The sequence below is a fragment of the Struthio camelus genome, chromosome 21 (genome assembly GCF_040807025.1).
Source record: "Struthio camelus isolate bStrCam1 chromosome 21, bStrCam1.hap1, whole genome shotgun sequence".
In the NCBI taxonomy this organism is placed as follows: domain Eukaryota; kingdom Metazoa; phylum Chordata; class Aves; order Struthioniformes; family Struthionidae; genus Struthio; species Struthio camelus.
In genome coordinates, this window is record NC_090962.1 from 3424833 (window position 1) to 3446999 (window position 22167).

General features: G+C 37.0%; 1 protein-coding gene across 1 annotated transcript in view; it reads left to right on the plus strand.

Moving 5' to 3' along the window:
• The window catches only part of SSU72 (SSU72 homolog, RNA polymerase II CTD phosphatase), a 30219-nt gene that overhangs the window by 2410 nt on the left and 5642 nt on the right, over positions 1 to 22167 (plus strand). The window contains exon 2 of the mRNA XM_068915680.1: positions 7539 to 7682. Coding sequence (XP_068771781.1) covers positions 7539 to 7682 — 144 coding nt within the window. The remainder of the gene's footprint in view (positions 1 to 7538; positions 7683 to 22167) is intronic.

Genomic DNA, 22167 nt, shown 5'->3' on the forward strand with positions numbered 1-22167 from the left:
TCATATCTAATTACTCTGCCAACATCTGATATTATCTTGGTTCAGCCCTAGTTTCCTTTTGCTTTGTGGTATCTCGACATATTTTCTTACTAACCAATTTTTAAACGCTTTGTTATTGTTCTAAGCTTCCAAAAGAAGTCAGATTCAAGGTCTTTGAAATTTTCTACTAGAATAACAGTTCTCTCCATTGCTGTCTGTTGAGACCTTAAAGCAAAGGTAAAAGAGACAAAGCAAAAAGGTTTATACAGAAAGATGTAGTAATCTTAAAAGCTGTCAAACTGGATGTCCAACTGTAATCAGCTTCTAGGTCAAATCTGACTCATCCTACATTTTTTACTTTTACAGATATGTTTCATAATTAAGTTTTTGTGATGATAGTGTTTTTTGCTTGTACAGATTTTTGTATTTATGAAGCGCACCACTCTGGTAAAACCCAGGAATTATGACCTATAGTAATTTTTGCAGGTTGAATGAAAGTGTATGCAAGCAAGCACCCACCTATAGAAAGTGTTTTTATATTTTTAGGTTGGGAGTATAAGGAAATAAGCAATAGTCAGATGAAATGAGATATTTTGACTCAGACTGCAGGTCTCAAACAGCTGTAAGCATTTATTGTGCAAGAAAAGTAAATCTTTAGTGAAAAGAAAAACAACTTTAACTTTCTACTGTGTGATTCTTGATCCCTGAGGATTTCTATTAGGAGCAGGTTGTGATAGTAATTGACAGAAAAGATGGCATTGTGAGCTGATTCAGTTGTGTGTGTGTGTGTGTTCTTTTTTTTTTTTTTTTTGTAAGCAGCACGCCCAATTGGTGGTGGGGCTTCTTGCGCTTAATGCGGTATAAGTGTGCAAATAAATGTGCAGACTTGCTCTAAACTTCATAGACACCCCCTACCACCACCCTCGAACAACGCAAATGGCAACATTCAGTTTCCAGCGTTGCAGCTCTGTTATCTATAATGCTATGATTCAGAAAAAAGTTAAGTGATTGAGGAAAAAATTTTAAGCGTTTTTCTGATTTGTCATTAATACCACTAATAGACATATAGTATATGATTATATGAAATCAAAATTGATTAATGAAGAATGTGCGTAATATGCAGATGGAACCTGCTACTAAAACTGCATATTTTTTGTGAATAACTTTAACAAACTAGTCCAATGTTGTATGTTCCTGAAGGTATGTTTTTAGGGTAGAGAAATGTCAAATTATTTATTGTAATCATCTTGTAAATAATAAGCACTTTCCCTATATCATTGTAACCTGTAAATATCAACATGATGGAACACTGCTACTAGTATCGGTTGTGAAATGTGTGGTAAGACAGTGAAGAAAGGCAGTAAGGAGGGTGGAGCAAATGAGAGGGAGACAGCCTCAAGCTTTAAGCATTTAGTAAAGATCGGAGCCACTGCTGTTATTTCCTTGCATCTGTTGGTTTGCCTTATGTTACCTTTTTTGTTTAGTTCAGTAACTTATCAGAGCAGGAGACCTACCTCATTCATTGGACCAGTGTTTGTTTCTAAGCCTGCAGCAGAGTGTTTGGCACCTGAGGACCAGGGAGGTTCTTGTGGTCAAATAACGAGAAGCACTACAAATTCCAAAGGCCCTGGAAGTCCACTTTCAACTAAGAACTAAAGGGGTGGTGGGGAATCTTCCTTGAAGTAACTCAGAACAGCATATATATGAGTATTGTGTACATGTATGCTCCCTTGCCCCAGTCTGTTAGTTACTGAACTTAGGTAAGCTTATACACAGTTAAAGGGATGGTCCTAATCTTAGAAGACAGTATTTGGAAGCCTGTGACATATGCATAGGTGTTGATTGCCATAGAGTATGCAGACTTAACGCCATGATTCTTCAAACTACGAAGAGGAAGGTGGAAGGGTAACACTCCTCTTAAATCAGACCTTGTGGTATGGCAACTTTCACATTCCTGTTTGGTAGCACACTGATGTCCCTTAAAAGGAAATTGTCATTTCAAACTCCTATAGTATAGGGTTGTATTGCTACTGTAACTTTGTATTTTCAGACTCTAATAGTATTGGTAAGGTATCTCAGCCTCCTGAGTTTAGGGTCGCTGTATTATTACTTCTGCTGAAATCATCAAAACTTGTCGGATGCAGATACGCACTTAGTTTCCTAAAACAAAGTATGAAGGAGGAACATATATGGAATATAAGTGTGTTGAGAACTTGGAATGTGGACATGAGGGCATCTTAATAGGAGTAAACAGATTTAAAAACTGAAACCATAGTGGCAGAAACTTAAATTTCATATTCCTGTTATGATTTACAGTTCAACACTGACCGTACATGAGAATTTAAGTTACACCCACTGCAGCTTACAGAAATAGCTCAGTCAGAGTTTCTCTACTGACAGGGCATTATCTGTCAGCAGCTAAATGCAATGGGGTATAGAAATTTCTATCACTTAAATTAAGAAATTTTAAATTCTGTTAATAAATCCTCAAGAAGAAGCAAATGTTTTAACAGGATTTAAGTTTTGTATTAATGCACTTTCATGTCACAGTTTATTCCTGATAAGCAAATTACATGTTGCAGTATAGCAAATTCTTAATATTTCAAAGATTCATGATCAAAATCGGTTAGCAATGCTTGTGTTCCTGCTGTTTAACAGTGTGACTTTTATTGGTCTTATGGCATAAGATGTTTTCAAAATGATCTGGGAGGAGGTCATTGTTGCTAATTAATGTCCTGCTACATATTGTGGAAGGGATGTATTAAAATTACCAATTTGTCCCCTGAAGAACTTTACCACTACTAGCAGCAGTGATATGGCAGTTTTTATTCTGTTCACTTAAGATTACTTGTTACTGGCTGATGTAAGAAAAAGCTGTACTTTTATGAGCTTACATTAAGGTGAAGTTACCTTTACATAATAAGCACATGTGAAATTCCACAATAATAATGGAATGAAAAAAAGTTGCAGTTAAAAGTTGATATCTCAACCTGCATGGATTAATGCTGTTTCTTCTGTCTGTATCATCAGTGCCTGAAAGTGAGTGGTAAACCACTCTGCTGTGTGTTAGTGCTTTATTAATGTAGTCCTGTGCTGATCTTGGCTTTCAGCAGCTGTTGCGACCCAGACAGGAACAGGAAGTAGTAGTTGTGTGCATTTGCAAAGAGCTCTGAGGTTCTTTTGGAGGAAATTGCAGTGATTAGTTTCGGCAGGTGCTGCAATTAAGTCTAAACTTGGGCATGTGAGCAGTGCTGGTGATTGTAATAAGCTTTGGACTTAAATTGAGGTGACTATTACTATGCTTGCTGAATTGAACTCTAAATACTGGATTGTATTTGCACTTAGTATATTGATAACTTATGTGTGTTGGTCTTAGTAATATTAATGGTAACAGCTTCCTGAAATTTCACATTAGCAGACTTCTTAATGTTTAAGCTTCTCACTTTCAGAAATTAGTGCTAGGATAGTATATTAATACATCTTACCCTTTACTGTTTATGCTAAATTTGAAGTTCATTGTTTCCTATGTTTTAGGGTTTTTTAAAAGGCCAAGAATAAATACTACACATATATTGTCTTGTAGTAAATGTTCATTGTTAGAAAGCTGCACCACATGCTTAGCAGCAGATACTTGCTGACTCACTAGACTGGATCTGTCCAGCTGCTTAACAGAAGCAGGCTCTGGTGAGTAAGGGTTCTGTGCAGGCGATCTTTTTCACATTAAGTGTTTCAACACACTCTTTGTAACAGAGTATTTCACAAGAGTACACCAGATTGCATGACTAATGTAAAAGCTGTACCCTGGCAACTGTTAATTCCAAAGGATGAAATTCCATGTGAGATGCACATTCTGACAATCCAAAGAAGTAATTTTCAATGGGTCATGTGCATCAGTGCCATAAATTTTGATGTGAGAAACTGTACAAATAAAGATTTCTGTGATTTGTATGAGAGTATGCAAACTTCAAGGACTGTTCAGACAATTGAGATGGACTTTTCCATGACACGTACAGCATCAATCTGTAGCTCACGTGTGTGACTCCAGTACACCTATTTCAGATAATATTGAAGTAAAAATTAAAAGCAAGGAGGAAAGCATAGAAGAAAATAGTTTTCTATCACAACATGACTGCCTTACTGTGAGAGAGAAGGAAAGAGGGCAAAAAGTATAAGGTGCTAAAGTCTAATGTTATTGCATTAGCTGAAGCTATTTTTGCAAAGTAGTTTAACATCAAGTGGTAGATGTAGTGAGGAAAGAAAAAGGATAAGACATCTTAAAGCAGATCATTTTGAAACACGAACGTTTTTTAACACTGAAATTTCCTCTCTAAATGTCATGGCTGTGTTCATGTCTGGTAGAGGCAGTAGAATAAAACTGTAATCTGAAAGGATTATAAGGAAAATAAGCTAACGAGAATTTATGCAATTATGAGCAACTGTTAATGTGAGACAGATTGGGGGGAGGGGTGAGAGAGGGGAAGAATTGCACTTATCCACTTGTATCCATTTTCAGTTGTTTCTCTGTAGTCCTGCAGAAAGAATAAAGAGCCTCAGGTGTCCTGTCTCCATTGTTTACAAAAATAGGAGCCTATATATAGTTACTGAAAGAAAGAGCGTGATGAAGGAAGAAATGGGAAGAAAGTTGTGATCAGATAAGACAAATAAAAGGAGGTAACACTGGTAGTTGTGCAGCAGTGTGTTTGAGTTTGGGGCAAAGCTTGATTGCTGTTGGTCTCTGCTAGGAAACTTTTCGGATCACTTCGAAGGCATCATTTGGTAATAAACACACAATTTGAATTGGTATCTCTTACTGAATTTTCTTGCTATTTTGTGTGTGAAGACCGAGGAGTTAAGATGTGACTTGTAATTTGCTTAAAATGCAGACTTCACTCTTGCATTGGTTCCCAGTCGCCTGTTTCCTCCTCTCAGAAGACGACTGAGACATCTTAATCTCAGCAAATGTCTTAATTTCTTTTTTTTTTTTTAAACACTTCAATCTCTATTTATTCTCTGATAAATCATTGGAGTTTCAAATCTGATTCTTAAAAAAGCTGAAATCAAGCCATTGTCTTGACCCATTTCAGAAGTTACATTATAAAGCCAGATGTTTCATCATTCTGGAAACAGTGATAGTGTTTTACCCAGGAAACTCGGTCCATTACACCACCAGTAAACAATCTCTTTTAAGTTCTGTTACCTAACAAAATATGTTGTAATATTTCCTAATATTCTGAATGATTTATTGAGGTTCAAGTGGGTGTGTTTAAATCAATCATAAAAAAATCTTATGACATTGCCCCTAAAGACAAGCAGATTCCTCATTCTCACTTTTTTTTTTTAAATTGTTGAACAAGTAGTTGTTCATAAGAACGGAATGAAACTCTCCCTGGTTTAACCAAGAGTTTTAGGTGCAAGCTATCAGAATAACCATTCCACTTTTGTAAAGATAATCACACAGTTTTTCAGTCCACTTGAGAAGAGTGTTTTCAGGCACCCAAGCACTTGTACTAGCCTAATTAAATTACGGTATAGCTGGTTTTGGCCACACAGTGAGGGGCTGTAAAGGCTAATGCAGATAGCCAAGCAACTTTAGCAGAGTAAAGAAGTGTTGACCAGTTGGCATTGTTACTTCTTTTCTTATGTCAAGACAAAAGTGTCTCTGCCTATAGTGTATCGCACAGAACAAATACGGCTTCAACGGTTCCGAACAAATACGGAACATTTACTTGTTGCAGATCAAAAATGGCTGAAAGCACAGAAGAACAGCAGTATCTGAAACACTACATATCATCATTTTAAAGAAAAACTTATACAAAATATAGGCACTCCTTTAGAAATGACATGTTGAGTTTTAGCTGTAACTGCAGCAAAATTTAAACGTTGGGTCTGTGGTCATTGTAGGTTGTATGCTTAGAAACTTAGTTGATAGCAGTTTCCCAAGAACGCTTTTATTAGACTCTAGAAGGAGCAGTACAAGAAGAAAGATGATTCACTCTTCAGTGAGTTGTGCTATCTTAGGGTGTAACAAATAAATGCCCATCTCAAATGATCAAATGCAAATTATCTTTCTTTGTGTTCAGATAATAGAGTATGAAAAGAGAATATAAGGGAGGATTGCTAGTATGGCTATGCCTGAAAGTCTTTGCTTTTTGTATTACTTAAATTGCACGCCTTTCAAGTAATCTTTGGTAAACCCCCTCAGAGTTAAGTTTGAGCAGGATTTACTTGGCTCTGTTAAAAACCTTCAGATATATGAGGATTCTGTTCCTGTTGGCTATAATCCCAAAAGAGTATTTCTTTTTTGAGTAATAGACCATGGCCCTGATTATTATTATTTGTTAAATCCTCCTTATGTCTAATACAGAAGTTTCCCACTGGTGTGCTATGTGTTGCAACATACACAGTCCATTATGGATTGTGATGGGTTTCAAACCAAGGGCTAGCAATAAACTGAAGATCTTATGTTTATTTCTCCATTGTACATTTGAACTGGAGATATTTCAAATGCAAAACTAGTAATTCAAGTTGAAGAGTGTGTAGTTATGAAGCCTTGTGCAGTCAAGGCAGGCTGAGCATGCTTTCATGGCTGTTACAATATTCTTTAATTGGAGGCCCAGAGAATGGGACATAGTCAGGATTCTGTAATGAAGTTACTTTCCATTTAAAAAGCTGGTTGTAGAGGGGAGATAATTGAAATTTACTACAATATTGCTAGTGTAGAACTGCAAGTATTAAACCTTGGAGTTGTCTTTCACCAAAATCAATTCTGAATTGGTAAAACCAACGTATTTTGACAGCTAGCAAGAATACTCTCTTCCCCCACCCCATAAAATGGCTGTGTTGCTCAGTTTTACCCAACTGCATATAATTTCTAAAGGTAGTCTTTGCATAGAGATGACTTACACTTGTACAGTATGTCTTGTACTGCTTGCTTTCTGTTTCAGGCCCTTAATGTCTGTTTGACATTCCGTGCTAATTTAGACTCAATGTCACGTACAAAATGCTTTAACTATTTTTCTTGAGGGAAGATGTGGGAAAGCTTCAGGGTGAAGCTTTATTTTCAAATAGCAGTTGTGTCTTTTTTTTTTTTTTTTTTCCTCTTGGCATCTGTGCTAGTGTGTAATCTCTCTCACTTGTCTTTTTGTTTGGGTGGGGAGGGAAGAGAAAATTAAACCATTCTGAGTCGTTCCATTTAGCTTTTTCAGAGAAGCAGCGTTCAACAAAACCATCCACTTGATACTAGTTACCTTAAATACTTTAGAAAAGCATCTGAAGTTAAACTGAATCTTTTCCCCTTTGTATCACTTGTAGTTATCTGGGTTAAAGGATGTGCTCTGCCTAACTTTAGATTTCTGGCTGCAGCTTTTCTGTATTGTAAATCTAAGAGCACTGTATTCTGAGCGTTGACTGTTTAGTTGAAATGTGTTTGGAATGTTCAGTTGTGATTTGGTTGATTGCTGACAGGTGTGTTTCAATTCAGTATGTGTTCTTCAGCACTTCAGTATTTAAAATCCATCCAATCTAATTGCTTTTCCCCCCCTCCCCTGCCTCTCTTTCAGCAAACGAGGATTCAGTGTCCGATCCTTTGGAACAGGGACTCATGTGAAACTGCCAGGACCAGCACCGGACAAGCCGAATGTTTATGATTTCAAAACAACATACGATCAGATGTACAATGATCTGCTTAGGAAAGACAAAGAACTGTATCCCTGTGGCATGCCCTTTTAAAAAAAATCAAATATGGTTCATCTTTGAAAGGTGTAATTCATTATTTTGCATTAGGAATATATAGTTGCTTGACTAGCAGACTTTAAATGTTTTAAGCTTATAGGAGGTTTTTCCACACTATGGACCTCTAACGCTCCCATTGTAAATTACTACTGAGTTATAATGCATGCATTCAAAATGCTCTTTTGTAGTATATTAATATTTTAAGCTCTTGGAATGAAAACACATTAATATTATCATATTTTGTCCGTTACCTCCACTGCACTGTGGATCGTATTTTCCTAGTGCAAAGACTGTTCCTGATAATGGATGTGCCAAGAGCTGCGACCACAAGATTAAAATTGTGTTTAGTTCAGACAAACTGTCAGGTAAGCTTTACAATATATTTTAGCTGGGAGAGAGGATGTGCTTCATGAAAGAATCCACTCTTCTCACTGAGGACTTTTTGATATGTGATTTGAGATCTGCACCAAAAAAAAATTCTTTTAGTGTATCTTAAGAAATAGGTTTAGGAAGCCTAATAAAATATTTAACCCCAGAGAGCAGAGGTGATCAAGATTATGTGCACTACTTGATTTGACATCAGTCATGGTTTCATGTGGTTTTAGAACATATATATATATATATATATATATTTTTTTTTTTTATATATATATATATGTAAAAAGTTGACTTTTGTACTTATACAAATTTGAGGCACTCATTTGAGATACTCTTTTTTTTCAACATGGGTTCTATGCTTTTTTTTATTCACTGTAAGTTAAAGTTTTTTTCCTTCATCTCATAAGTTATTTGGAGTATGCTAAATTTCTACTGAAAAGATAAAGGACCCTTTAGAATGAAGTGTCCCAGAAATGAGAGTCTTGGCAATAAGTTTTAACAGAGCAGGCTTTACACTGTTCGGTGGTATCTCACCTATGGTTCTTTAATGTCCATGGATTTATGCGTATTGGAAAAAAGTGAAGCTTAAACTAAACTTTTCCCAAAGAAGTAGTGTTGGAATAGATTTTAGTGGAATACTGATAATATAAGGCTTTTCCTCTAAAATCTTGACCATGACTATCTGAAGATGCAACAGGAATGCTAACATGGTTTAAGTGTCTAACTGTACTCAAGCAGTCTAGTTTTCTTACGTCTTTTTAAAGAAGTTGAAGTTAGACAAAACAGCTTATCAAAGACTAGAAACTTGAAACACAGTAAAATCTAGTTTAAGTTGCCACCCAAGGAGTCATCAAACTCAGTAGCTTGGCAGAAAATAGCTCTACAGTTGTTTATGGCTTCATGTGAGTCAGCAAATTTTTACTGTATTTGCTGACCAGAAAAAACTCCCTGAGACCCCAGCAGTGGTGGTTTCTTTTTGTTGGGTTTCTGAAGGGCTTCTGTTGAGAAGGGTTGGCCTATTTGATAAAGCTATACAGCACAGTTAGTGCTGATTATATATTAGAATTCCTTTCTGCATGGCATTCCACACAAATAGTGTTTCTTGCCAGGGATATTGGTTCCCTAAAGTCTAATTAGAGTTCCTCTTTTCAAATTTGAAACATCGCTTACAGTCTTAATAAATCACGTGCATAATGTGATTTATTTATTTATTTATGGTATCCCTCTGCTGATAAAGGAAAAGTTTGCAAACCCATCTCCCTGAGGTATGCAGTATCTTGTTTAAAAATCATTTGCTTCAAGGGAATTATTTGAATTGAGAAACAATTTTTACAAGCGCTAAAGACGTGATTAACTTGTTGCATTTTTTGTTGCTGCTGTACCGAGTAAGGCATTGCTTTAAGATAAAACCAAAAGAATGCTTATCTAGTCACTAGTTAGGTTCTGCTCCATGTTGGAGATGGTTGCTGTGTTTCCCACATGTATTTGCAATGTTACAGTTATTCTTCTGTCTTGAGAAAAGATCTTAGTTTAAACAGCAGTCATGGCAGGAGAAATGGGGCAAGGACAATTGCCTTTAAACTTTTACATTTTTTTTATTCTCAGATATTGTAATTTAGGTTCTCTTCAGAATGAAAACTCAGTGGAGAATACACTTGCAGAAATTGGTTTTGAGGGTAAAGAATTCTTTTACAGTAACCAAAACCAGATATACTCTATACTCTTCTCAGAGAGCTGTGGAATAGCTCATTCTGAGCCAGGATCAGATGGGGGGGGTGGGGCTCAGTTGGGGTAGATTTATTTTATTTAATTTTGTGAGCATTATATCATAGAGGTGATGGGGATGCAAACATTATCTCCTCTAGGGTAGGAGTGCCTGCTCTTCTAAAGGACTTTGGGTTTAATGGGTATGGGGAAGCAAGAGAAGGTATGATTCTTCCTATGATTTAGTTTGTTCTTCTGTTCCCCAGCCTTGCTTTCATCAGCTAAGGGGAGATGGCTGTTATCTCTAGCTCTCCCAAATGGTCTGAAATAGTATATCCTGATGACAACCGTCAGCTTGTTCCCATATTGCCGTGATGAGAAACATGGAATTTGAGTGCTCAAAATCCAGTGTTGCCTCACTCAGGAGTGATTTTCTTCTTCCAGTCCTGTAGGCCAGCAGTATTTCGAAGCTTTATGGACACTAGATACTCAGTGAAATTGTGATTGTAAGGGGTTTGGCACGTATTGTGTTGACCAATCAAGGGAATTACACCTGCTTCAGAAAGCAGCAGTCTTGACCAGATATGAGATTCTGCAATGCTGGACACTGTTCAGAGTGAGGTTTAAAAAAAAAAAAAAAGCATTAGAATGAAAAGATCTGCTGAAACTTTCTCTTCCTCATTGATGGAAAGGATTGAGGGGAAAACTATCGAGAACCCACAGCTCTGCAAGGGTAAAAGTATCTCCATTGCAGTTAGTGAAACACAGAATGCAAGCTCATGTATCTTGAATTTCATAAGCACAGAAAACAGGGATTAGTCTAACCAGGCTTTGTAGGCACATATATTTGGTTGGGGAGGTGGTTACAGTAAACTGGAAGTAGTTGAACTCATTTTAAAATGTGTAGTTAAGTGGATACTTACTCTAACTGTAAACTTTATACCTTGCATTTTGGAATATTATATTTAAATATCTGGAGCACTAATAGGGAACTGTGGCAAAACTGTGTAAAGATGTTCTTAATGTAGTGTGGGGGATGCTTTTTAAAATACTGCTCTAGTCTTTCTTAGAGAACAGTAGAGGGATCTACTGCTAATCTGAAGTAGAGGTGACTGTCTGGGAGACCTCTGTGAGGTTATGAGTGGGTAATACACTTGCACTATGTCATTTGTTGTCTTTGCACATGAAACTGGACCTCTCAAAGATAGGGCAGTATAATTACTTTGCCTCTCATAGTTGTGTGAAGGGATTTAAGGATTTTTTCCGAATTATGGGATGTTGATTTTTAAAGACAAAAGAAGAACAGAGAGGAAAAACAGCCTTACCTTCAAGTGGAAGCAGTAATTAGTCAAGGATAAAAATTTCCAAAAGCCAAATTCAACCTGCATTATCGGCTGCTTCTGTTCTCAGAGATGGAGGTGTTCAAAACACAGTGTGACCAGAATTCTGCAGGGGCCACTTCTAGGTTCTTTATCAATATTAACTAACTCCATAGTTGACTGTTTCTTTCCCTTTGCAACACTGACACATCTGTGACTCACAGATGAAGATACCTAATTATTTCCTAAGATGGACTTTTTATTTGGCTTTCTAGGTAGCCCGCTCTACTCCACAACCTATTGCTCGATTGCCTAGCTCTTTGACGACCTCTTTTAATTTAACCTGCTCTCTAACTGTAGATAGGATTCCAGTTTTAGCTCCGTAATTATGTGATGATCTGAAGTTAGGTACTAAATTTTCTTCAGGCCGAAAGGAAAAATATCTCCTTTTAGAAATGAAGGAGAATGACTGAGGGCAAATATACCAAGCCAGTTTAAGATATGATTCTTCTTGCTTTTAAAAAAAAAAAAATGCACTGATAATCTAGCAGAGTGGGATCTAGTTTTTCCTCTGAACTCTCTCAGCTGGATGGCCATTACTTACAGTATTTTTGTGCTATTTCTAATTTTTTTCTGTTTACAGTATCCCTCTCATTCAGGACAGATGAAAAAGTTCCTACTGTCAAATACAGACCACTTTGGCTGATATTTGTGGTGTCATAGTTTCTCCACAGCTGACCCTTATCCCTGATTTATCCCCCGTAGGCTTCCACCTACCTATGATGTGCTTCTCTTAACTGGTAAGATGCATTTTGGTAGGACCTTGAGAGAAGAAAACTTGAGGGCTTTGGAACAAACACAGGCTTGAGGGATCATTGTGTCACCTGTAACTGTTTCAGGATTGCAAATGAGGTATCTGAAGCAGGTTCTGGCATGCATAAAATCTCCACAGAATCCAGATCAACAAACCTGAAATTGTTCTTTCCTGACACGTGATAAGAAGTGAGGAAGGCCAGCAGAAGTATATCACTGAAGTAAATTGAGCTTCACTGCAGAAATCTTTAGGAGAAATATTCTGTGCCTTTCCAAAATCTGTTCAGTCCCACTTGAGAAAGTCTCTTGAGGTCCTCTTACCTCCTGTGCCTGTGAGGAGTAAATGCAGGGAAAGTAGATTGGGATCAGCTGAGAAGAGGGGACATCCAGGAGCAGTGAGGGTATGTTTAGGAATAATTTTTCTGTCTGTGTAGGGTGATGATGAAGAAGGAAGATCCTTTCTCCCTTTCAGGAAAGGAAAATGCTGATTTTAATTCTGAAGACTTAGTTAGACATTAGTGCAGTTAGGCTTCGCAGAAAAACTGGATCTCCTATCTTTTTGAAGTCAAGTTCAGCTTCATGGGACAGTACTAGTTGAGTACTAATAATCATCCTTTCTGAAAAGTTCCCTATGCCTTCCCTTAAACTGGTTCCAGTCTTCAAGCACTAGAGTTGTTACGCATGTTTCAACTGTATTGGAAAGTTATTCAGCATGAGCAACACGGTCGATTAACTGCTGAAATACTGTAGTGTGAGTGTGTTGCTGGGATCTGGGCAAGAACTAGAGGTGCGTTTTGGATGCAAGTTCAAACCGTCCTGCAGGTCAAAGAACCTGAGAAAAAACTTCTTCACTGTGAGGGTGACAGAGCATTGGAACAGGTTGCCCAGAGAGGTAGTGGAGTCTCCTTCCCTGGAGATATTCAAAACCCGTCTGGGTGTGATCCTGGGCAATATGCTCTAGAGGTCCCTGCTTGAGCAGGGAGGTTGGACTAGATGGTCTCCAGAGGTCCCTTCCAACCTAAACGATTCTGTGATTCTGTGAACAGTCAGTTTGTATTCAGTCTGAAGGTGTCCTGCATGAAGTCAATAAGAGATTAATATTTTTAAGTCATGGAATAAAATTGAAAAGGAACTGCCATAAGACACCTCCTAGTGAAGCAAAGTTCTATGAGTGTGCAAGTAGTCCAGGATTATGCGTACCACCTTTTCCCAGTTAGGTGTAGAATATATTACTCTCACAATGATTGCAGAGTGTTTGTTACAGCCTTGCTCTTAGTCCTGTAGAGTTCCTGGACCTGTGTAGTCAGGTTCTGGAGATCCCTCACTCTTGAACTGATCAGTTCAACTCTAGTGTATTTTCTTAACACTGGAGTAAACTGATGCAAAGAAGCCAGTTTGTATGAAGTGGTTTTATTATTCTTTAAAGCTTGGTAAGTAAGGGACCAGATGTAAGCTATTTTGTATGTTTTTGGTGCAAGATGTTTTCTGATATAGTTCATCTAAAGCAGAAATTGCAGAGGTTTTTTTCTTTTTTCTCCCATCTCAGCAATTCCATATATTAGCAGCTCAAGAAGAGCTCCTCAGCTTCAGAGGATTGGGAAGCCTTTCCTAAATTTTGATTCATTTTGGCCATTGACAGTATATTTTTAATTTCTTTATCAAGTAGTCATTGAAATCATCAGGTACTGTTCTGTTTGATTTTGGCTTCTTCTGACTTGTTAAGCATCCTCCTCCCCCCACGCTCCCCCAAACATGAGATTGTTGTCTTAGTATCACATTTTGTTGCTCCAGTGCATCTATTTTTAGGTGGTGATATCTTTCCTCAGCTATTAGAAGAGAATGAAGATTTTTTCCTGATACAGTATCTCAACTCGTCAGTCGCTCTACCTGTCCGTGTTGCTAAAACATCAACATTTTGCAGTTACTTCAGATGACAAAAAGTAGCTGTTCTGCTTGTCTACAGGACTGTGGGCTTTTTTGTTAGTAGTGTGAGACCTCATAGCTCACTCTTGATTCCTTTTTTCTGGAATAACCTGACCAAATTCCACTTTAGGTAAGCGCTTTGCCCTTTTCTCTCTCCTATGTTTTCATTTGGTTATCTTCACTGATTTTCAACCAGTAAACAGTTTCAGTTTCCAAGATACAGAAGCTACAGACACCAGTCAAAAATTAAGTGTTTCTGAACATATAAAACATCTTCTGTCATCCTTTCTGTCTTCTAGGTAGTCTTTGGAAGTTTTATTTCCTTTACCGAGGTGAGCCCTGGACAGATTAAAAACTTATCATAAAGGATCCTGTCTGAGGCTGATCAGTATTGTAAAATCCATGTGGAAATTGCGTGAAGAGAACTAAAGTTCTTTCCTTAGCTGAGTTTCAGTCATATTGTATGAACTCTGTGAATGAACACATGCATTTAAGTTTTTGTTTTAAAAGAGCATACTTGGAAGTAAAGGGGAAAATTGGATCGGAAATTTCATGTGGTTGGGTGTAGACATTAAAAATAATGGTCCTTGAAGCTCTAGCCAAGGTATGTCCATTTCATCTGCTGGCCTCCAAAATTCACTGTTGGCACTGCTTAAATGAAATGCTCTGCTGGATCAGCAGATAGAAGAATTCTGTCAAGTGCATTGACTCTGCTTCCTATGCTGTAGAACAAAGGAAGCTTTCAAGCAGCCTTAGCAGTAGTGCCACAGGGCATTTCTTTCTGTATCTCAGTTCTTATCATGGTGTATTTTCCATGTTTACTGACTATCATCTTTTTAAGGGACTCTCTACAAGGGTCAGTAAAAGAAATTGCTGCTTCCATTCTTAGGCACTGGCTTAGATCTCACCCAGACCTGTTGCAATCCCTAGTTATTAAAACTTATTTTCAGTCTGCAGCATAAAATTAGCATAGCTGTTTTTGGTGCTAGTTCAGCAGTCTCAATCAAAACTTGAGTGAGGAAAGAAAAGTAATAGTGGACTACTGTTTCCTTGCTTAGAAGTGCTAACTTCAGATTGACACAAAGCTTCCCCTATGCTAATTTAAGGGATACTTACACAACTTTTTTTATATTGATTCAAAAACAGTTTCTGCTTTCAGGATAGCCACTGTAATTTCTTCAGCTAGTGTTTTGCAAAATATTAAAATCTCTCTACCTGACTTTTGGGGTACTTATGTTATTTCTCTTGGATCTAAAGAAAGATGCGTATTCAGCTCATCTGTTAAATATTTTAACCATTTCCATTGTTCTGTGGCCTCATATGGGGGGGGGGGAACCTTGCGAATATGTGATACCCCTTCCTGTTCTTTGCTTGTATCTTCTGTGACTAACGTTCTTAATTTTATGCCAGAGCTTTTTACCTTGCAGGGCTTTCTGCCTGAACTTTTTATATGAAGTTTTAATGTCATGTCTGCCATCTTTTAAGATGATAGAGTTTATGTTTCAATCAGATTTATTTCCCTTTAGGCAAAGTTAGTATTCTCATGCTACCAACATGACTTCGTATTAGAGCTCCAAGTTAAGCTGTCTAATTGAATCTTGTGGAATCATAGCTTCTACCTTTACTAAGGCATCTAGAAACTTGCAGTACATTCAGCAGCTTAAACTGTAGATTATTCTGAAAAATATTGCTGTGAAGAATATTGTTTTATTTCTTCTCTGGTAAATCAAATCTTCATAGTTCTAGTGCTTAATGTTGCTGCCTTTGCACCTAGAGTGTCTGAGTTGTGCTCATCTAAGACAAATTCTTTTAGCATTTGCAGGTGCAGAAGAGGAAGTGAAAGCTTGATATTTCCTTATTTTTATTCAATGGCTCTGATCTTAAACATTTGTCAATACTGCCAAATGTCCAGATCATAGAAATTGAGTGGACTGTGCAACAATACTCTGATAACGAATCTGCGCCTGGGGTGGTTTATATATCACGTGCTTCCTCTAAGCATTTTGAAAACTCACTCCTGTGTAGCTTGTCCAGTGTCTGCATAGAATGGCAGAAGACATTGATGCAAAGGAAATGAGAGTTCACATTCAGTCTTCTGCAAAGTGTTGATCCTGGCACAAACATTATCAGAAATGTTATTTAACCCAAGTTAGTATTCTTTGTGGTATTTTGCGATAAGTCATATTCTAGATTTTACAATATCACAAAAGACTTGTGAACAAACTCTGAATTGTAATAATGCACAAATTCAATTCCAAATGAAAGGCAATTCATGTCCCAGAAGTGGATGCAGATAGTCCTTGCAGTGATGATCACAGCTGCTTGGAAAGTACAATTCATAAATTCATAATGCTGGTACCCTTTTTCTTTTTTAGTTTTTTATTTCCTGTAAGAGGAGGAAGTGACTCTGATGGTAGAAGATGGTTGGGCAGGTGTGTGTGTGTGTGTGTCCCCTTAAGGACATTTATAGTTTTTAGATATTTTGTACAGCAGACTGTGGGACAACATAGCTTCTGTTTATGATATGCATACTAATAAGGAGATTAAGATGATATGGGGGGAAAAAAGACTTGCAAATGCCATTCAGACTGGTGTATTTGAGAAGTATTCTGCTCTGCTGCTATTTTTCACAAGAAAGAATTGCAGTATTCATGTGAGTATGATAATGGTTGCACCATCATGAATCATTTGCATGTCAGAATTTTCTTTTGAAGATGTAAAGCCTTGGGTGTTAACCATTACTTTAAAAATGTTGTTTCCTAAAAAGTGTATATACATTTTAGTAAATGTAACTTAAATTATGTTTAATAAATTGGTCTCCAGTATATTTTAGATGGCTATGTAATTAAATATACCTAAAAACGTTCAGCTCAATTCACTTCTGGATTTTATTTTCAATTTCATCTTCTGGGAATTAAGACGGAACAGATCAAATACTTAGGTCAGTAAGAGACCATTTTTCTTTTATCCATACAAGATCTTAACTAAAATAGGTCAGTGTGTTGGTATGTAAATCGTACAGGGTAGCATTCCTCTCATCTAACTCTAGTCACCTTCAAACTAGATACCTTGATGTGACCTGGTCAGATGTCTGGAGGAGAGAAAGGAATACTTTAGAGGTTGTTTTTTTTTCATTGGGGGATAGGGGGGAGTAAAAGGGTGGGACAATTAGAACAGAGTAACCATGCTACAGATGTGCCAAATTGTTTTTCATTGGCTGTCAAGGAAGACTTTCTACTTGGATGACCTTAGATATGGATGTTTACTTAGTCTTCTACATGATTAATTTCCATCCAAATTTCCTCTTAATATTTGGAAAATACTTTTAAAAGTAAATTGTCTACATGTAGTGCTTGTCACCACTAAAATGCAGGCCCGTAAGCAACAGTGGTAAGAAATGAAAACACAGAAGCCTTTGTCTTAAAACAGCATTATCTGCTGAAACAAACTAGTGTAAAGAGTAGCCATGAAATTTAGTTTTTGCTACTGGCATTGCTTACATGATGATGTAAGAATGTTGATGATCACTTACAAGTGATGTTTTGCAGAGTTTTGAAACACAAATTCCTCAAAATATGCAACTTAAGTGGCCTACGATGATCATTATTCCTGTCTATCCATCTCTGAACAATAAGCTCTGAGGTTGAAATGCTGTTGAAATCTCCCTGCTGAATTAATAGATCATTCTGATTCCAGTTGGACAGTGAGCTCTACAAAACAATAATTTAGGGGGAAACAACTTAACCTGGCAAGGTAGTAATTTCTTCTGCTGTTTCTTTATGTCCATCTCTTATTTACTCTGTCCTATTGTCTTCTCCTCAGTCTCTTATTCAGAATATTGCAGTCTTGGTATTGTTTCTCAAAATGGAGATCTTAGGGAAAGGCCCTATCATCATAAGCACTAGAAAAAAAGAATTAACTAGATTTGTTCCTAGTGAAGTTATAAACATTCTTCATTCTTACTGCTCTGAGAAAAGAAGCAGTGATCTTGTACTCTGGCAGATATTGAATGTGTTTACTGTTGTGCAGTGTACCTCTTTCACTCTTTAACTGTCTGATCCTGGGATTTATCAAAACTTCCTGGGATTTTCCTCTAATCAATCCCCCCCCCCCCCCCCCCCCCCCCGCCGGTCAGCCCTAGGTACAGGTTATCTAAACAGAACCCTTGATACTTTCTGTGCAGTCTGGTTGCTTTCTGTACCCTGTATCTTGCTATATGCTTTGTTCCTTAACCAGAATATCTGTTATCATTTAATGCAAATAAAACTTTTTTTTACATAACTTTATATATGCTTGTTTGGTGATAAAAAAAAAAAAAAAAAAAATGCTTGAGTTGCAGCCAGTACTATTACTGTTGTCTTGTCTTTTGTTTCTGAGCTTTTTTTCCTCTTGCTGTCCCCTTGTGGTTCTACCTGGGAAGAGCATTTCATGTAAAATGTAAATGTCTGGAAGTGCTAGAAGGTGTAAGGTTGGATTAGGTGTGACGCGTAGAGAGAGATTTATGTTTATTGGGGGGGGGGGAGGAAAGCCAATTCATGTTGATGGAAAGTGAAATCTGATGCCTTTATTATTTTAATGCAGATGATTTAACACTCTTTCAGGTGCTAGGAGTCCACTTTAACATTGATATGTGGTGGGAATTAATCTCAGTATGTAGTTCTTCAGGGAATGTGCCATGTCTTACCAGGATATACGAAAGAGTACTGTCTATCCCTGCAGAGAAACTTGGTGTCACTTTACTAGCTACATTCTGCTGTTTGGTGTAAAGAACAGAATGTCTAGACTCCCTTAAAGTCTTCATAGACAGAATTTACAAGTTATTCTTGAGATCATTTTTAGCTCCTTTGAAAATTAGCCTCTGAAATAAAACTTGGAATAACTCCTGTTCTCAAAGATGGCTTAATGGAGGAACGAGTATACTGTGCTGCATACATAGATGGAGAGACAGCTCTAACGTTAGAGTCTCTTTAAAAAAAAATGTATTTTACATCATGAGTGATTTTTATATAACTATATGAGTCTATTCAATACAACTTTAACAGCTTCAAAACTGTAGTCCAAACCCAGGAAAATTTAATTATGAGGGAATGGAAAAATGCAAGAAGCTGTGCCTAAGGCTTTTTTCCTTGCCTTTCTGTGATGTTTCATAGTACCTGAATGGAATAACACCAGTCATTGGTGAGATTTGTTGTTATTATTCTAACTCTGCCCATTGCTTCTTTTTAAATCTGTTTTACCTAGTTCACCTCTGACAGAGGTGATGATAATATGATATTAAGGGGCTGACTCTGCTATTGAAAAAGCTACATACAATTTGAGGGGGGGATGTTTTTTTAGTGGATTTCTACCAAAAGCTCTCATGAAATTATATCCAGAAATATCTGTTTCAGATCTGTAAGGATCCAATTCTTAGCAAAAACAACAATAGAAATTTTATTACATTTCACGTTAAGGTAACCACCAGGAACTTGGTCACCCTGTTCAACTGCAGAAGAAATGCTATCAGCAAAACATGAAGTTGGACATTTTTGAGGGCAACTTTAAATGTAGGAATTATGTATATGAGATTGAAAAATAGTATAGTGGGACAGGGAAATTTACTTTTAGCCTCGATATAGGTTTTATGAAATCCAGTGTAAAGATTGCAGGTTTGGGGAAATGAAAGCAAAGGAATTACGCTAATAACAATCTGTATATGAAGATAATTATGAGAATATATTAAAAACAAACAAGAAAACACTTCTCAGGATTATCTGCATTGTTTTATGGATGTTTTCCTATATGCCAGTTTCACCTTAGCCAAATCTCCTATTCACAGCTATTGCCAAGATCTATTCCTGTTTATGAGAAGTGTGCCTATCAAACTATTACTTGAAGGACAATGCAACAGAGGAAGTTGGGAAAAATAGCAAATAGATTTTCAATTTTCCAAATGTTTTTCTGAATAATACTAATGTTTTGGGGGGAGAATATTTTATCTAGTATCTTTAATGGAAATTTTTATGCGTAGAGATGTTTGGCGAGGACTTGAAAAATTCACAAGTATTGATATTTTAGAACTCTTAAACTGGCCAGAAAAAGGCTGCTTTTTTTTTTTTTTTTTTAAATAGAGGATTAGGTGGATCATTGCCAATGTCTTTGTTGTTGTTGTACTGAAGGACTTGTTTCCCGTCTCCATCCCTTTGTCAGCTTACATTGGCCTCAAGTTTTAAGGTTTGAAATGCCCAACTGAAAGTATACACTGACATGAAAGGACATCTACAAAAGCAAACACTAAATGTGAGAGAGGCAAAAGAGAGAATGCTTCAGAGTTATGTGCTGATGTTCAGGTGTCTGGTAGAATCTGCTTTTGCTTGCTTTGTCAGTTGTCTAAATTTCTAAACAAAAATAGGCTAATCTCTGTGTGAGACCTTCACTTGGAAAGCAGGGGAAGAGGAGACAGTACTGTCTTGGCTATATGCATCTTTCCAATAGTGCTAATGGCCAAAACTATAGTTTGGGTTGTGTGAGTGAACAAATTACTGATAAACTGATTAGAGAGGTGAAGGGTGGTTGGCCTTTTTTATTGGGTAGACGCCAATCCATTGTTTGGGAAAAGGCACTTAGGATGTCTGTGACAGAGGAATTTTAAATTTTATTTTAACAGATTGTTAGGCTTTGTATTTTGTTTGTGTGTGGCAGGAGCTGTGAAAGGTTTAGGGAGTTAAGTTAGAAAAAATATATATACACCCATAATATATATATCCACACACATATGTATAGATAATCCATATAAATATATATCCATGTATATATATTTATCTTCATCAATACATTATCATGGGGTATTCTTAAGTAAATGTAGAAAGCCCATAGTCAGTAACTGTGGTGTTAGCTAGGTATGTCTATTTCCATAAGAATGATCAACAATGTTGCTGCAATGCAATTAACCCTTTGCAATAGCCACAACATCTTTTTTTTTTTTTGTAAAGTCTTTATAGTCTTGATTTGTCACACATCAATTTCATAATATTGTGACCTGTTTAGCATAGTTATTCCAGTAAAAGTGATGTCTGAATCAGGCTCACTAAGATATAATGGATTTACTATACCAATAATTTGCAAAGGATAAAGGCCTCTTAGGTAAATATATGAATGATTTGTTGACTTTTTGAGCACAGTAGTGGTAAGAAGGCTACAGTGACCAGATAACATATTGACATTAAAAGCCAGGTGGAAATTTTGTGGTGACCTTGTGAAGAAGTGACTTTGAAAAGTGAGGGCAGGGATACATAAAATAGGAAGCATGGAATAGAAATCTATTGGAAGGAGAACAAAGTCTGACTTGAATGATTTAACATCTGGCAGAATAGTGGAAGTCATTAATAACATGTAGTATTTTTGAGTTCACCTGAGCTCATGAAGAAAAAGTTGTGTTATGAGTACATGTTGAAAACAATCATGCACAGATCACTTCCCCTGCTTGCTAAAAGGATGCTGGACTGGTTTTCCAGGTGAAAGAGACTTAAGACAGCCAAATGTGAAAGTGGGGGCATAAATCTTAACTACTTATTTCAGTCTCCTTCTATAGCAAGATGGACCCTTGGGGGAAAAAAAACTGTAAGTGGACAGAAGAAATAAAGCTTGACTGTGTGAGTTTCTTGAATACATGTAACTTTCCATCTCCATGTTCGATCAGGAAGGCTAGGGGGCAGATGCCAGCGATATATTTTATCCTAGAAATGAAAAAACAAAAACGGAAAAACCCCGGAAATTGCACAAGTTGGCTTTTGTCCCCCTATCTTCCCCCCCCAACTGCGTGATAAAGAGATTGAGTCTATATAGAGAAGCTGATCCAGAAAGGGTTCACCTTCAAACTCTGAACAAGGCAAAGCAGCTAAGCATTTAGAAGTACTTTGAAAATGACTGAGGAATGGTGTCTGCTTTGCACATAACTAGGGGTTTGAAATAGTTACATTGAAGGACAGTCAGTGGATTCTTTCGAGTCTGACAAATCCAAGGAAAGCTTTTGGGATGCCTATGAGATGACATTGGACTATAGAGGCAATTCTTTAATTACAGAGAGGGATGCCTTTTTGAGAAAGGAAGGTAGTTAAAAGCTTGGGAGTGACCTGAAGAAAAGAAACACAGTAAAAACCAATTGATAGAGGGTTGATGGCATATATTTGTGATAACCAAAATAATTCCCAATAGAAACTTTTTTAGTTCTAGTTGGAATGGAATCTTGTAAAGAGATAAATAAGACTTGAATGTTTTTTTCCATGTTAAGCAGGCTCTTATATGGGTAGAAAGATGGGCTTCGTTTTTAATACAGCTTAAA